At 35.1% G+C, this 18,666-nt stretch overlaps 1 protein-coding gene across 1 annotated transcript in view; it reads right to left on the bottom strand.

The window, feature by feature from the left end:
• The window catches only part of LOC121379815 (helicase with zinc finger domain 2-like), a 76,618-nt gene that overhangs the window by 30,274 nt on the left and 27,678 nt on the right, over positions 1-18,666 (bottom strand). Inside the window, exons 7-15 of the mRNA XM_041508467.1 lie at positions 14,353-14,499; positions 12,982-13,030; positions 8,426-8,718; positions 8,055-8,109; positions 7,465-7,730; positions 5,880-6,018; positions 2,801-4,510; positions 1,754-2,060; positions 578-788 (exon numbers count right to left, since the gene is read on the bottom strand). Coding sequence (XP_041364401.1) covers positions 578-788; positions 1,754-2,060; positions 2,801-4,510; positions 5,880-6,018; positions 7,465-7,730; positions 8,055-8,109; positions 8,426-8,718; positions 12,982-13,030; positions 14,353-14,499 — 3,177 coding nt within the window. The remainder of the gene's footprint in view (positions 1-577; positions 789-1,753; positions 2,061-2,800; positions 4,511-5,879; positions 6,019-7,464; positions 7,731-8,054; positions 8,110-8,425; positions 8,719-12,981; positions 13,031-14,352; positions 14,500-18,666) is intronic.

Raw genomic sequence — 18,666 nt, 5'->3', positions numbered from 1 at the left:
GAATAAAACTTGAAATTTTCAGCATTAATTCTTTCACTGTGCACACTACTTTGAAAAATATCCACAGACATTTGAAGCAGGGATGGGGAACATTGCTCCTCACCAACCCCAATGATATGCACTGCCCACCCTATTGAAAGTACAACTAATGTAACTTCCCCTCCCCTCCCCAGTTGCTGGCATCTTCTGCTGCCTATGTCCCTCCCAGATAAATAGCAATGCAATATATGTTAACCCATCTCAGAGGAATTTTCTACTAATGAAATGCACTGTAATCCCAGATTTATGACTGCTTAAATGTGATTTGTTTAACCTTTTACCTAAGGTATACCTGTATTGAACATTTTGTTCAGTATCGCAATGTCATTCGCTACACAAGTTTCAGAGATCGCTACGCAATTTTAAAACATTAACAGTACTAGCTAATCAATTTTCAATTGACTTGAAATATCATGAGTCAAGATTCTGAAAACAAAAGGTTCCTGAAAAAATTAAAAGAAGACACTACAGCAAAAGGTTTTTAAAAAACCCAAACATTACGAGGTATATTTATGAAACAATGGTGTTAACTACATACCACAGAAATGCCAGAATCTGTACTTTCGTATTTGTCAAGAAGTTCGTCCATGTAGGAGAAAACCTTTTGCTGCTTGGCCATGTCTCGCTTCATCTGACGCCACTCGTAGCGTTCCTTCCACTCGTCCAGCTCCTCCTGTGAGTGGGCGTACTTACACAGGTTGTACATCTCCTGAACATGTGAGTACTGACACGATTCACTAGTTATATGTCTATAAAATACAAAAAAACACAAACTGGATTTTTCCAAACAGACATGGCACAGAAAAAGAGAAAGGTTTAAAAACATCTCAGTAAACTGCAAACCTTGCAATTAAGAAAATGTCCACGGCCAAAAAAACATGCCATTGAAAAAAAAACCTGAATATAGTCGAAGGCAAAAAAGTGCCACAGAGAATTAAAAACTCTATGCCAATCTCAACAGCACTGCCGACTGCCGTGGGCAATTGCAGGAGTTAAGAAAACTGTTCAATAAACCTGACACTTTTGAAGAAGAATTTCACAGAATTGAATGTCTCACAAACCACAAAATTATTCAGTGTCACTGATAATTGCTTCAAAAGATGTTCATCTCAATGCATCATAAGCCTTTTTTTCTTCTTTTTTTAAACATTAAATTTTTAAAACCATTTCAATAAAAAAAAAAGTTAAATTTCAATTTTTTAAGCACACAAAAAAGAGAGAAAGATTCACAAATGTAACTATAAAGCAAATTTCATTGAAAAAGGACTTAGTTTTTGAGAAATGGACCAAAACACGAAACTTTTAACTTTAAAACACAAAAAGTTGATGCTATAACCACCATCAATTGAAAAGTATATTGCACCATTTAACTTTATAAAGACAAGACAAAAATAAAATATTAATTAAATTAAAAATAACCAAAAGGTTAATGCAGAATGTTCAATATTTAAATAGACATGTAAGTGCAGGGTTTGTTTTCTCCTTCTTCAAAACATAACTAAACTATATGGAAGGAAACCAGCATACTTTGCACAAAGTAATACCTATATTGCACCATTTTCTTTCATAAAGGCAAGACAAAAAATAAAATATTAATTTATTTTAAAATAACCAACAGGTTAATGCAGAATGTATATTTAAATAGGCATGTAAGTGCAGGTTTTTTATTACTGCCTCAAGAATAAGTAAAATATATGGAAGGAAACACGCATACCTTGCACAAAGTTCATAGCTTGAACCTGGAATTCCCCATGGTGGCTGACGGAAATTCCACTGGTGATCCTTGTCTGAGTTCACATTGAAGTTGTGACGTTCCGACGCGCAATGGTCATCCCACTGCTTCTCACTGTTACACTGGATTCCGCAGTACTGGCAGTAGTTGGAGTTCACCTGGAAGTCAGACGGTGCCAACGGCTTGCTTGCCATCCTACTCACAGCTACAACAGATTCACCCTGACTGATCTTTGATTTCGCCTTCTCTGCCTTCAGGCTCTCTTCAGCCAATTCGTCGAGACTTTTAACTGAAAGTATTAAGATGTCAACACTCAGTGACAAATGTACTTGAAGCAAGAAAAATAATGCTCTTGGCTAAATGGAGTTGTTTTAATGATATCTAAATGCAGGCCTGATAAGCCAGTCCTAACAATATATTGTTACGTTCTGTAAGATTATATGTTCATAAATGTCACCCCCTTTAACTCGTTTTTTTTTTTACGGTAATATCTTCCTCCTTTTCAATCTCTGTTCAATACAATATTTTAAAGAACCAAACTAAAAGAAAATATGAATCGATTTACAATTAAAATAGTGAACCAGGGGCCAAATTCACAAAGCCCTCTTAAGCAAACTCACATCATCGTTACAAGTCTTTTTGTATTGCATTGCGAGATCGCAAAGTTTCAAGAATAGCGAATTAGGCCTCCAGTTATCGAAAAATATTTTTGATGGATGGCTTTAGGTAAAAGTTAACCAAGTTAAGCCACGACAATCTGGGTTCATTCAAAGAAATATTTTCATTTGTCATGTTACTGGTGAAAAATTAAGAAACTTAATAGAAATTGCTTTTTTTCTTCTTTTGTTTTTTTACATAAATAATTTACTTATCTTGCTCTCAAACTAGAATGCAGTTTTTTTATTCATACAATGGACCATACAAAAATTACAAAGACTGAATCAAAACTAACTACATTTCCCTGTAAGATATGAAACCTTGAAACTGAATTTGTGTTATTTCCCAGTTTACACTGATTCCCAAACTTACTATTATTTTGGCACATCCAGATCCAGACATCTTTTTCCTTCTCACTGTGGGCGAACTGACAGGGTCCTCCAAGACTGTAATCGCATCGCTTCTTCGCCAGAACATATTTGCAAATGACAAACTTCAGACGGATAGGAATTTTCAATGGAAGAGGTCGAATCTCTTTCAAATCGGGCAAAAGCATGAAAATCTTTATCTGATGCCAGTGGTTATGACCTTTAATACATTTGTCCTGGCTTCCATCCTGCTTGCTGCGAGTTCCGTTTTTCCAGCATGTGCCACAGAGAACTTGGACATTGTAAGGACAGAGGTCTCTTGCTGGTGGTTCAGTCTCTGAAAACTCTGGCTGAGAAGCACCTGGTGCGTAAGGTTGTGCTGGTCTGCTGTTGTCCTGTAATCGAAAACCTTGAGACTGAGATGGGGCTGGACCAAACATTATGGCATTACACTTATCCACCACCTGCTCCTGACTGAGGTCCCCATCTCTTTCACACATCCACACATCACGCTCCACCATGCTGTGAGCAAACGGACAGCTGCCCGTCAAAGATTTTTTGCAGAATAATATCCAGTGACAAATTTTGAAGTATGCCGATTTATGTACAAACATGCGTCTTTTTATAATGGTGATACCGCCCAGTTGTCCAAAATGAGCCAGCACCTTGCAGTTCTCCCATAGGTGACCTTTATTGCCACTGCAATACCCTTTGTTTCCAAGCTCTGCTATTCTTGGTGGTCGGTCATAGAAACACTGTTGACAGATAAATCTAAATTGTCCGCCATGTTTTTTCAACAATTCTTCTACCGTGTAACCTTTAGCTCCACCAGTGGCAGACCTATTCTGAAGAATGAACTCAGAAACGTTAAAACTTCCTTCTTTTTCCTGGGTCCACAGGATCTGTTCAACACGGTTGTGTGCAAAACTGCACTTCTCTTCCCCAAATCTGCACATACTCGATACCCCATACATAATGCTGTTACAAATAATGTACTTTCCTGGGAAATCACGATGATTGGTTCGTTCCCTCACTCTCATCAACACAGAAGGTTCACCTTTCTTGTACAGAGCCAGAACATTCTGCTCACAGTTATGGACATGTGGCATGTGAACAGAAAGTCCAGGCTGATTACTAGGTACCAAGCATTCTTTGCACAATATTCTGAAGTCATAATGAGCCTTGAGTGGATTTTCAAGTTTTTTCATTCCATCAGCATCTGAGGCCTGTTGGTAATTGTGACCTCCAAGCAGATTAGTCTGTGGAGGGGGTGGAAGCTTTGAAGTAATATTTGGAGGTGGCACAGAGAAATCTTGATATCTCTGGAAGCCAGGAGTTTGTAACAAAGGCTGACCCGGCAATACTCTTTCTTTCTGAGGACTATATGGTGGCTGCTGCTGTTGAGGATTTGTGTTCTGTGACGGTGGTTGCTGAAAGTAAGGATACTGTTGCTGTAGTGGCTGCTGCATTGGCTGAAATGGCTGTGATGGCTGAGGTGGTTGAGATGGCTGTGATGGCCGAAGTGGCTGCATAGGTTGTGATGGCTGTGATGTCATTGAAGTTGGTGGTGCTGTTCTGGATGAAGACTGATCAAAAGTATTAGATGTCTGAGATGACTGCTTTTTGTTAGTGTAATTTAATCCTGGGATAAAAGGTTCCTGTTTAACAGGCTTAGTCTCTTGTTGTAGTACTGCTCCTGGAATTAAACTTGTGTCTGAAATTACAACAAAATGAAAATGATAGTGAAAATTATATTTGTAAAACACAGACTACTAGGAACAGAATGGATGACACAAATTTTACCAGACACATTAAGTGATGTCAATGTATTTGTCAATAAAAAGTGTAAAATGAAATGGAGTGAGATTTTATTTATTAAATACAAAAATAATATTAAGATTTATTACTTATATGTATGGTAATATTTTTTCAATGACTGCACCGTGTCCAGACTGAAAGAAAGAAATGTTTTATTTAACGACGCACTCAACATATTTTATTTACGGTTATATGGCGTCAGACATATGGTTAAAGGAAGGGACAATTAAGGCATTTGGCCTGGTATGCATATTCAACGATATATAATGCACATTATTGCTTAATATCAACAAGTATAATCGTATAGTTAATTAATAAAACGGTTAAACGTGACGGCTATTATATATAACAAGCGCAGCCATTTTGTACCATCCCAGTGAGTACGCCCTCTGGCGAGCTGGTGGTTACGTAATACTTAACACGTAACGTCAGGAATGAGCCTTAGAACTAGAGAAACACAATCTACCTGGTTTTTGCGGAATGATAAATAGTCATACATTGTAATGTTTTGTAATAATACACATCCCAGTAAGCCAGCAATAAGTATATCCAGCACTATATATATTATTTTTCAATACAAAATAAAATACCATTGTCAAAGTGGCTACACAAGTCGAAATAATTAACAATGTTTTGTCCATGCATTAACCTACGTACTGAAACACGGAGTGTTTTCTTAGTTAATTGGTCTATGCTGCTAGTTGCTCTACCTGTGATTCCTGATTGGCAGGTGTGTATTTGATTGGTAACCTGACGAGCCAATTAATTGACTCTAGTCTAGACACAAAAGTACATACCGGTATTGTGGAATATTGCCTGTCGTCCCTAAAATGGTAATGGACATGGTCTATTACTGTAAATAGTTCTGTAAAACTATTGATTAAGTAGACTTTTCCATCTAAAACCACAGAACTGACCAATTACGTAGTCCCAAAGAAAATAAAATTATCACTTGGGTATCGTGGGTTGTCGTTTTTGCTCCAACGTAGCATATCAATAAGCCTAATAGTGTACATTTTTCCTTTGGATTATTTAACAGAGAAAAATACTATAACCCCATTTTGTTCCGTTAATGCAACTTGAAATATATTTAGTTAATAGTTTATTATATTATTACATCATTTATGCTGTATAACCAACTCGCTATTTGTCCCCAATTAATGAATGCTTAAGTGGCTCGGGTTTTAACATTTCATTCATTCAGGACAGATAAGCCGTAATTCCTCAAAGCTTGTTTATTATTCTCTAAATAACTAATAACTTACAAATTCTTTTGTTGCGCATTTCTGTTATAAAATTTGGAATGCTGAATTCTCTACTTCTGTCCAGTTCCCAGAGTCTCTTTTCTGCATTATGGTGAGGAAATGTACATTTCTCTTCCCCTATTCTACAACGCTTTCCTTCCTAAAAAAATAAAAAATAAAAATAAATCAAATGAATGGAAGGTCCATTTTATAATACTTTCAACTTGATTACATAAAAAATCACGTTTTACTGCACACATCATATGCAAAACTCTGAGAGTTAAAAATGGACACATTCCATTTATGGAATACACAAAACAAAATCTGGTAATCCATTTTGCTTCTGCATAACCAGTTATGAATATGTAAATGTTGTCCTAATTATAATATGCGAATGAAAAATACATGTAGGTTACACAAAAACCAGACTTGCGTGAAGGTATCATAAAATTGTATTGGGACTGCCGGAGGAGGGGGATGAGGGGGGTCCCCTGAACTAAATCAAAAGACAAGTTAGGGCTCACAGAGGAATAAATTATTTTGCTTCAGCCAATTTTCAGATACATGAAATATTTTCTTGGAAATTTTAAAACTGTGATTAATTTAAGGAATATTCCATTTGCCAAAGCTAAATGTTGTCGACACTTTGTATAAAAATTGTCTTATTTGGTGAGTGAGCACTAGTTAGAAGGGCCCATTTTTAACTACTTAAAACTCTGTCCGGGACAGACAGCCCTAATCAGCGAGGCGTGTTCCTAGGACTATATGCTTGAACCATAACTGAATATAAGCACACATACGGGTGTATACTACCAAATCAAATCCCATAGACGACAATAGTAACATATGTGGCTAAAACTCCTACCTGCAACGTATCAACCGACATAAACGCCACTGATATAAATACTACCACCCCTCACACTTAAAGTGAATCAGAAAAAAATGGGGGTCAAGCTGCTCGTTTCTGAGATAACGGGTAGCGTCTATGACTACCCTAGTTCCGCACAAAATTCGAGTACTTTTTTTTACAGGTACCCCATACATGTTTCAAGCACAAGGCTACTTGACACATTAGTACTAGATGAAATAAAATTGCATTTTTTTTTAACCCAGATAAAACTATTATTTTTTACAACCAACACACTCACATTTATAACCAATCACAGGACTTGTGATGTTCACTTCTCTATCAAAAGTTATTTGGTCTAGTACTACCATAAAATGTGTCTTTCATAACTTCGATAATGCAATATGTAAAATGGCAAGGAAACCAATGTGTGTTTAACTATACATCGGCTATAAGATATCTAACATGTTAACTGTTACATCTGGTGACCTAAGGAGAATCCACAAAACATTTCAGAAGAAGTCTGATGTGGTGAACACAAATCAGGGCTAGCTCTGGCACTCTCCAAATTCACCAACTGTTCATTTTCAAAACTGGCAAATTTTATTTTATTTTGGTGTAAATAATTTCACGTAATGATTGATATTTTGTTACAATATAACTGTGGGTTTCTGTAATGTCTTATTTTTAATAGACTACTTGACAAAGGTTTCTGCTCAACCAGGGCTAGCCCTGCAAATATCTGATTGAAGTACCTACCTGAAACTGAAGGCAAATCTTGTACGTCTTGAACAACTGTCCAAAACTTTCTGCCCTGGGTCGCACCTTGATCCAATTGACATCAGGTCTCTGCTTTAATTTAATGAGCATGATGTCATAGTCACAGTTGTGATGCAGGCCTTCCCTGTAGTTATATCCCTTGATGCCCTCCCCAGTCTTGACAAAACATTGCTGACAAGCCAATCGGAAGTGGAACTCATCCTTCAGTGGCCAGTCAACCTCAATGAATTGCTGAGCAGGCTTACCTTGAAAACAAACAGTATTTCAAGATGAGAAAAAGAAATTGAGGTTGCAGAATTAAATGTCTCGCCTACAATAAACATTTTTGGTGCACTTTGAGGAACATCCATAGGTGCAACTGTAAACCAAGTTTCATCAGGACTTAAAGTTTGTAAAAAAAATGATCTAAATGGAAAACTTTAAAATGAAAGTTGACATTGTCAGGACAGTGAGCCTGGCACTTATTTGAATTCAAGCAAGAAAGCATTAAATATTATTTCTCCACTTTTCAGATATAGAATCAACAATTCAACCGAATATGCTTAATAAGCATAATATTTAAGAAATACCTGTTGGTACTTGTCCAAAATTATCTAGACCCATCATCGATTTCTTTGGAGATCCCTAAAGTAAAAAATAAAATTATATCAAAACAGAAATAGTTTCTAAGAGTAAATATTGAAAAAATACAAACATGTAAAACTGAGAGTGGCTTATCTCGTTTGAAGAAAAATATATGATATTATGATTTTAATCAATTTATTAGTATATCAAAAAAATTCAAATAAATTATGTAAAACAAATCTAAAAAACATACACTTGAAGATATATTATGGATGTATCAGCAAATATATTGTATATATTTTTTTAGCATTAAAGGTTTTATCTGGGGGAACAGCAATAATACAAATCTATACCAAAAATATCACAAATAACTTACTCTTGATCCCACTGGGCCGACTTTTTGAAATCCTGCATTGAACGAAAAACCGTCTGCGTCGTTTTCGGGGGACTGTGGGAATGCCCAAGCTGCTCCATCCCGTGTACCACTTGACCTGTTCATCTTCAGAGGATCTCCCTTCGTTCTCACTTTCTGCAGCGTCAAGGCAAACTTCTCATCCTCCCCCAAATCACTGGAATCAGAGTCCGAGGAAGATGTCTGCTCGGTCGGTTGTCTTGTTGATTGCCTGTGACCTTGCACCTGTCCGTTAGTTTGACCTTGTTGCCGAGATGCTGCAGGAAAACAAAAGAATGTTTCATAAATGACAAACTGAAACATTTATGATGTTAAACAGATATATGCTAACTGCATGACTTTTCAAAAACTAACGTTTGTTTGACACCCAATAGCTGATGTATTTTTCATCCTGGAGTGTCATTCATTCATTCATTCATTCATTGGTTAGCTCTGGCACTTGCTAAATTTAAAACCAAATAGTGAATTTTATTTTAAATCTTATCCTGCCGCATTCTTTTTGCTAAATTTAAAGAATTTTCACCTGTTCTACATTTCTAGTAATTTTATTAAAATCCATGGGCATTTTAACATGAAATCACACCCATATATACCATAATGATCCACCTACGTAATGGTAGCATTTTGTAGATGGTTATTTTATTTGTTACCATGGCAACAGCTGCAAATTTCAATATGCCATATTTTCATTAATAATTATGAAAGTAAAAGTAAAGTTTGTTTTATTTAACGACGCCGCTAGAGCACATTGATTTTTTATCTTATCATTGGACGTCAAACATATGGTCATTCTGACACTGTTTTTAGAGGAAACCCGCTGTCGCCACATAGGCTACTCTTTTACGACAGGCAGCAAGGGATCTTTTATTTGCGCTTCCCACAGGCAGGATAGCACAAACCATGGCCTTTGTTGAACCAGTTATGGATCACTGGTCGGTGCAAGTGGTTTACACCTACCCATTGAGCCTTGCGGAGCACTCACTCAGGGTTTGGAGTCGGTATCTGGATTAAAAATCCCATGCCTCGACTGGGATCCGAACCCAGTACCTACCAGCCTGTAGACCGATGGCCTGCCACGACGCCACCGAGGCCGGTTTAATAATTATGAAAACTTTAATTAAAAACTAATATTTTTCTTTTAATTTAAGTCTATGCTGTGATTTATTAACCATACTGCTTGATGTAAAGAAAAAATTACGTTGACAACTGCATTTTTTCTGAAAAAAATAGGCTCAGATGCGCATTCGGCTATCAACACATTTTTTAAATTATGAACATAATTTCCAACATTAACTATTATACATTTCTGGTAATATTATTAAAATCAGTTGACATTTCAGCACGAAATTATACATATATATATACTAAGAATATCCACCTATGTAACGCTAACATTTTATAGTCAATTATATTATTTATGTTACCATGGCAACACCTGCAAATTTCAATATGCCATATTTTCATTAATAATTATGAAAACTTTAATTAAAAACTAAAAATTTTAAAAATTTAAGTCTATGCTGTGATTTATTAACCATACTGCTTGATGTAAAGAACAAATTAAGTTGACAACTGCGGTTTTCTGAAAAATAGGCTCAGATGCGCATTCGGCTATCAACACATTTTTTTAAAATTATGAACATAATTTCCAATATTAACTATTATACATTTCTGGTAATATTATTAAAATCAGTTGACATTTCAGCATGAAATTATACACATATATACTAAGAATATCCACCTACATAACGCTAACATTTTATAGTCAGTTATATTATTTATGTTACCATGGCAACAGCTGCAACTTTCAATATACCATTTTTTATTAATAATTATGAAAACTTTAATTTAAAATTAATATTTTGCTTTTAATTTAAGTCTATGGTGTGATCTATTAACCATACTACTCAATTTAGAAAAAGAATTAAGTAGACAGCCAATTTTGTTTTTGAATAATAGGGTCAAATGCACATACTACCATCATCCCATTTTTGTAACTTGTGGACACTGTGTCCAACATTACATAGACACTAAAATATGTATACTATCTCTATTACTTTATATAGCTTTGTCAAATGACACAAGATTTAAAAAAAGGTATATGCCCTTTCACTTCCTATCATTTTCAAATGAACATTATTAATTCTGTTACCATGTGGAACCGTTTCCTATATGAAATGTTTTAAATGAATTTATTTGAATACAGATCGGTGTATAATGATGTAATTATAAGCTCCCAGCTGTTTACAAGAGAAGTGTGAAAATTGTGAATTATGTTACCAAGGTAACCAATGCATAACAGAAAACAAATTTCTAAAAAAATATCATTTTCAAGGACTGAAAAAACAAAACAATGTATAGTGACATAATTGTACTATGCCTGTAGAAAAGATATATGCAGCTTATTACTTCTGTTACCATGGTAACCAGTTCAAAACTATATGTTACCATGGTACCCAGATCGAAACTGTTACCATGGTAACTAATGCAAACTATTGTTACCATGATAAGGTATGTAAAACTGGAAACTATTTGCTGTGTGCATACAACTTTTGGGTCATAAGGTCAAAAGTAAAGGACACCAGTAATCAATAATTTGAGGGTACTTGAGGAACTCCAGATCATAACTGCCGCTACTAAGTGGCTATGGGGTTTGGAATCTTTTGAAATTGGACACTGCATTTCATGTACAAACTTTAAGCAGCAGCTATCTTACTATAATCATTCTAAAAATTATTAAAACGTATCCATTCATTCCCAAGATTTTAGGGTACATAATTTTACCCTTCATACCCTCTGGCAGAAACCCTGAACACTGATATTAGAATAATAGAAATAGTAAAAAGTATTTTATGCATTTCAACAATTTATTGTGACACAAGATACTTGCAATAGTGCTTCATACGGTCACAATTGTAAAAAAAAAGAAGAGTAAAATGTCCATTCACCTAAAAAATGTTTTAAACCCAAAGAAACAAACATCAACATGTGAGCCCTAATTAAATGTATTCCGTATACATAATGTGTATCAAGTGTTGAACACTTATGCATGATACAAAATAGATCTAAATGGTCACCTGAGTAAATTGCTGACCACAACTACCAAACACATGGAGAGTGGGGCACCCATTTTCCTTGGGGGATTAAAATGACAAAATTTATGGTTTTGGGTTTTCCAAATAAATTTGATTGGAAATGGTCTAGTATTTCTTAAGACTTAATAGTTTAAATGCATTTATCTATATGATAGATGGTTTAATGAATTTGTCTCCTACCTGAGGGAAGGGGGGACAGGGGACAGGGGACACAACATTAACGAAATTCGTAAAATTTATATTTTTATGGTATTCCTGGACATGACAATTGGCTTAATTTTCCCCTATCTGTGCCCCACCCTTAGGAGAGGGGTACAATGACCAAATTCACAAGGAAATGGGTCACGGATATGCAATTTCTATATAACTATTGTGAACTCCATCCCCACCTAGGGGACATTCACATGTTATATTCAATAACAAAACAAAAAACCGGTGGCGCCACATAATTATGTGTGACACGCAACGAGAATGTTTTGTAATTGGTTAGTGAAAATAATGTAGATCAAGGTATTCCCCAGACTAGTTCAGCAATGTCTACTACTGCTGTCAAATTGTATGGCGGGAAATGTGCTGTCACATGACCTGTTGTTTATAAATAGAAATAGGGATGACTGTTTATGCCATCGGATTACAACTATTTGATTGTGTTTGTACCTTTTTTAGTCATTAAAAGTGATACTTGTTCTATTTTAATGCAACTGTCATAATGTAGTTCATATGTAATAGTATATTATGACAACTTTGTAGAGATAAAAGAAACCGCTACCAAAAAAACAAGAAACCATAACAAACAATAGCACGCGCCATTTGACGGGTATTTTTTGTTTTTAGAAAAAATATTTAGATGTCATTTTAAGACTATTTATTGACATTTTCTTACTTTGTTTTTTGACAAAAATATCAAAAATTAATTTAGAAAACGATTTTTAAATGAAAACAATTCAAAGTGACGTCATTGTGATGACGCTTGACGAGTATACACGTCAACAGCAGGAAACGGGTTAATTTGGCAAAATAATTTCATGTAATAATTGATATTTGGTTATTTGCTAATCTTATGTAACATATTTTTTTATTCATGCAGTAAATTATGCAGAAAGTAAATGGGTTATCTGAATTGTTTTTTTAGTTTAAAGAAACTGTACTCAATCAAATTCATTTCCCCAGCTGCAGGTAAGCAATATTTCACTGTATCAAGATCCTACCGTATTTTCCAGGCCTATTATACACACTGGTATATAAACCACACCACTTGATTTTAGGCAGTTCTGAACAATGTCCGTACATAAACTGCACCTTTAAATAAGTAGCGGTTAAAACAAAGCCACAAATTTAATTACAGTTCCACAAGTTTACAAGCTGACTCTATATTGCTGTAAAGAACATTTTAACAAATACTACGAAGATCTCAATTAATTTTACCTTTCTTTTTCTTAGGCATTTTAGGTTTCTTAAGGACTGCTTCTCTCTGCTAAAAAAAGAAAAACAACAAAACAATTATTAAAACATAACAGTTACGACAATACTATTATAAAACTATGCAAAAAAAGAAGAAATAAAAAGGTTAAAACATTACAACATAATTACAAAATTAAGCAAAATACAATTGTTAAAATGTAACAGTTAAACACAAATACAAAACTATTGCAATATTGAAAATACAAAAAAGAAAATAAATACTTAAGAAAACAAAATTTGTCGATATGGAAACATTTTTCTTAATTAAAATAATGTATCGTACAACATATTGGTCTAACCAGTGTCAACATACTTAACTACATTTCCAAAACTATTAATACAAACATTTCAGTTAAATTCATTTTAAAAATCTTGAAATATTTAATTTAAAATCAAACAAAACTAAATTCACATATTTAAAAACGTTTTTTCAAGTATATTGTTATTCAGCCCTTACAGTTGCAATTTTGGCCATACACAGCAGACCTCACTGGTTCAGGAGAGCTATCACTCTTGCTCTCCATCACTCACCTGAGACTAGTTCAAGGACAGTAATTTTGTGCTCCTCTTACAATGTGAATTGATATGGTACCATTTCAATTTATTTTCATGCTTATATCCCATTAAGGTTCAAGCATGCAGTCATGGGCACACACACCTCAGCTATCTGGGCTGTCTGTCCAGGACAGAGGGTTAGTTAGGTGTTCGTGACTAGTGAGAGAAGGAAGGAAATGTTTTATTTAAAGACGCACTCAACACATTTTATTTATGGTTATATGGCGTCAGACATATGGTTAAGGACCACATAGATATTGAGAGGAAACCTGCCGTCGCCACTTCACGGGCTACTCTTTTTGATTAGCAGCAAGGGATCTTTTATATGCACCATCCCAGACAGGGTAGTACATACCAGTGTCGTTGATATACCAGTCATGGTGCACTGGCTGGAATGAGAAATAGCCCAATGGGCCCACCGACGGGGATCGATCACACACCGATCGTGCATCGAGCGAGCGCTGTACCACTGGGCTACGTCCCGCCCTTGACTAGTGAGAGAGAAGTCGGTGTAGTGGCCTTACACCTAACCACCGAGTTGTTAAACTCATTCTGGGTGGGAGCTGATACTGGGATACAAATCCAGTACCTACCAGCCTTAAATCACATGACTTAACCACGACACCACCGAGGCAGGTAGATATGGCACCAATAAGGTAGTATCTTTAAATGGCTCCTCAGGATCTAAATTAGGGGAGCAATTAATCACTCCCCTCAATTGTGTATCAAGCAAAAGCAACAGTATAATTAATATGAAGTGAAAATGGAATTAATGTACACCTTCTGTGTGGTTAGAACGTTTGTTCCATCCAGCCATTCATTCTGAAGGTCAGACTTAGTAGACTTGGCTGCATTCACAGACACCTCAGATTTCTTTGATGTCTGATTTACCAACTCCTTTAACTGGTCTATTTGTGGCTGGAAAACCTGGAAGTAATAAAATATTGGCTATCAGGTGTCTAGCATCAACTGTGTTATTCGATGTAGATGATAAGAAAAGAAACCTGATTCTGCATTCCCAGTGACCAGTGCTTAAGCTGGCCTGAAAATAAGCTTATCAGTTTGAAGAAGTTTGTGTGAAAATGTTAATGCAATTTTAGTTTCTTTTATATTTCCAAAACCAATTTCATGAAACAACTTGAAACATGCATTAGTTGGACAACCAAGGAAATAAACCTGAACATGAAGAAGTGATTGGAATTACCTCATCATCTAAACACTTATAAGAATAAATTAAAATTATTTCAGCTGTCAGTGAATTGCATAAAAATGTTAAAAACAAGACTTCTGCAGAATTAAATGTCTCGCCTATCATAAACGTTTTTGGTGCATTATGATGAACATCCATGGGGCAACTATAAACTAGGTTTTATTGACCTAAGACTTATAATTTGTGAGAAACTTGCATAAACATGAAACGTTATACTTTAACATAAACGTTGATGCCATTGCCGAATCTGGTGCTTTCGGAAAAGTAGTACCTATATCTTGCTTGTTTAATTCGTAACAGCAAGACAAAAATACAGAACGACAAGCATTCTGAGAATACTGCTAAAGCAATACATGTCCCATACTGGGCTCAACAAATTTCGTATCTCCTAAATTCTAGGGCCATAACTATGTGAAAAATGGGCAAATCAACATAAAAGTTAAACTTGATCTATAACAGTACTCAATATTAAAGCTTTATACAAAATGTCATTTCAATATCTTTAGGCATTGTAACAAAAACAAGTCTGGAAAAGAAATTTTCATATCTCTTAAATTCAAGGGTCATAACTCCGGGACACACACACAAACATATACACACAGACACACATACACAGACACACACACACACAAACACACACACACACACACATACACACACACACACACACAGACATACATACATACACACACAGACAGTCATACACACAGTCATACACACAGACACACACACAGACAAACACACACACACAAACACACACACACACACAGACAAACACACACACAGAGAGACAAACACACACACAGAGAGACAAACAAACACACACAGTGATAGAAATAAGAAAAAAAATTCACTTGTCCAGGTATACCACAAAATCTACTTGTCCGGCAATATTTCCACTTGTCCATCTAGACTATGTAGGGCAAGAGGTGGATACAGAAGGTAAAGTCTTTGGCTTTTTCTTTTAAACAAATTCGTTTATTACTCTTTACTTCAGACTGCATGTAATTTTTTGACTCAGGTGTCTACAACAAATTGTAGAATTATTTTTACAGTCGAGATAGTTCAGCGTGAAACAAAAAGTCATAAAAAATTAGTGTGTTTGTTTAGGAACAATTCCCTTCATAACATGTCACTGGTTTTCTGCTTTCACTTTCAGCTGAATGCCTGGAAATAATTGTTTGACAGTGCTTGTTAAAATAACCTGTCATAAATAAAATATGCCTGTCACCAAATGTTAAAGTAATGTTACTGTTGTCCTTTATTAATCATGTACTGTTATATATACTAGTACGTACAAATTTACATGATGAAGTGAATCTCCTCTAAGCAGTAGCCTAAACCCTTGGGCCAAAGTGGGCCCAAGTAAGTTCGATGGGTATCCAGGTTCCAGGGGTTTGGATTGAGGTAAAAGTCTTTGTTTTATTCTGTTCACTATTAAATATGGAAAACATAATAAACTGACAAATAACAATTACAATAAAATGTGAATAAAATGACACAATTTATAAACACTTGACTTGGGAGGTCGGTGTGCGTTTTATCATCAAACAAGTTGACGTTTTGTCGGACTTTTGACATGTTGCAATTTCATTTGAAAATGAAATACAGTCGACATCTTTCCACGAATCCAAGCTGAAGAATTTATTTTGTTAAATACACATTAAAAACTTAACAACTAAAAAATAAAATTCATGATTGTCCGGTCACTAGGATAAGGCCTACAAGATGTTAACAAATTCCAATCACATTCGCAACTCACTTTATAATAACAAAACTAGTGATAAAAATAATGAATTTAAGGTGTACTTTACTTACTTCAAAATAAAAGTTTCCATTTAACTTTGGTTGGTTAATTGACATTTGTCAAAAACAGGGCACAAGCCGACGTGAAAGTACGGTAGTGACAACTAACCCAGAGTCTTGTCCTAGGTAATATTCTGCCATAAACGATGACTGCTACCTGCGGGACTGTGCACTTTCAGAGGTACAATTAACATGAAATAAACACAATGGAACTAGATGATTCGTCCACTGTTCAGTTTTCAAGGTTAGGCCTAAACATTCATGTTAAAGGATACGTTTATCGTTGAGCGGGCTTCCTCGGGTCTATTAATAGGCACGGGAAACTTTTCCCCAGAAAACGTGAAGATATTCTAGTAACAGTTCATGATATGGTAAAAACTATTTTTAAAAAACCCCACATTTAAATATGTATTTTAAAACATACTACTACATCGCACTGCTTAAACACAGAAATATTTTCTCTTAATAATAATATTAATTAAGTTTGTGATTACTAAAGCCTGACAAATGACACATTAATTTTTTTGGTACCGGGCTGTCCATGACTAGACGCTTATTTAGGCCCGTAGGAACGATATCTGGAGTGGGGGATGAAAACCTCTATAGTGGGGAGACCAGCCATATTTTCACTTTTATTTTTTATTGAACGGGGGTCTGTTATTTTCAGACTTGTTCTGATAACAAATCAACAAGAAACAACATGATAGGGATTATCGCGCCTTTTCACGGGTTTGTTGATCGATTGTAATTTTGTTTTGTCATACAAAGTTATTTTTAAGTAACTTATTTCATAAAATTCATGCAAATATATATATATATATATATATATATGTAAATATAACTTATAAGTAAATAATAAAATAATAAATGTCAACTAATATGTTTTTAATCTTAGATTAACCAGTCTAACAGGTTTTTGTTTTATCACATTACCGATGAAGTAATTAATAATTCACAAAAATTAAAAGTAAAGTATGTTTTATTTAATGATGCCACTAGAGCACATTGATTTTTTATCTTATCATCAGCTATTGGACGTCAAATATATGGTCATTCTGACTACATGGGCTACTCTTTTACGACGAGGGATCTTTTATTTACGCTTCCCACAGACAAGACAGCACAAACCATGGCCTTTGTTGAACCAGTTATGGATCACTGGTCAGTGTAAGTGGTTTTACACCTACCCATTGAGCCTTGCGGAGCACTCACTCAGGGTTTGGAGTTGGTATCTGGATTAAAAATCCCATGCCTCGACTGGGATCTGAACCCAGTACCTACCAGCCTGTAGACCGATGGCCTAACCACGATGCCACTGAGGCCGGTCTCACAAAAATTAAAGGAAAACTGACTTTCACATTTATGGTAAACAAGCAACTACTTCGTTTTAAAGTTAAAAAACAAAATGAACGTTTGTTTTGTTTTTATAAATACGAATGGTATCGAATATAATTTGTCGATCAAATAAATTATTCATGTCAGCCGAGATGTTTCGAGTGGGGAATTTGGAACTAAGACGAGCTAAGACTATTGTGTTATCAAGACCATGTTTATTTAACTCTCAAACCACAATATTTTATAACAGTTTGCGATGATACAGCTGATTTCGTTTGTTTATTTTACAATAATTTATTTTAATAGTACCATACGATGCCACTTGGCAAGACACAGTGACTTCCCAAACAATATTTGACTAAAAGTAGAAACACACAGAGAAAACCTACGTCACAGATGCACCATAACAGCCCTACTTTTAATACAAATGTTATACCAAAGCATAACTTTTCCAATACGTTTCGGGTGTTTTGCTAGTACATGGCTGTAATTTTTAACGGGCAGGTATGTTAAAGCATGATCTTTACATTTCACTATTCAATATGTATAGACCATATGTAATAATGATTCTTCAAAAAAACATGAGACTGAAAAGTGATACACCATAATGGCAGGAAGTTAATTACAAATACATGCACGCATGATGTCAGCATATGTTGGTTGGTTGTTTAGTTTTTAGTTTTTATAAAACACAACAAAAATTACCTACAGTATGCAGTTGCCAACTGTAACGATAACTAAAT

The sequence above is a fragment of the Gigantopelta aegis genome, chromosome 8 (assembly GCF_016097555.1).
Source record: "Gigantopelta aegis isolate Gae_Host chromosome 8, Gae_host_genome, whole genome shotgun sequence".
Classification (NCBI taxonomy): Eukaryota; Metazoa; Mollusca; class Gastropoda; order Neomphalida; family Peltospiridae; genus Gigantopelta; species Gigantopelta aegis.
Note: the sequence above shows the minus strand (reverse complement) of the source record. Positions and strands in the feature narration are given on the sequence as shown.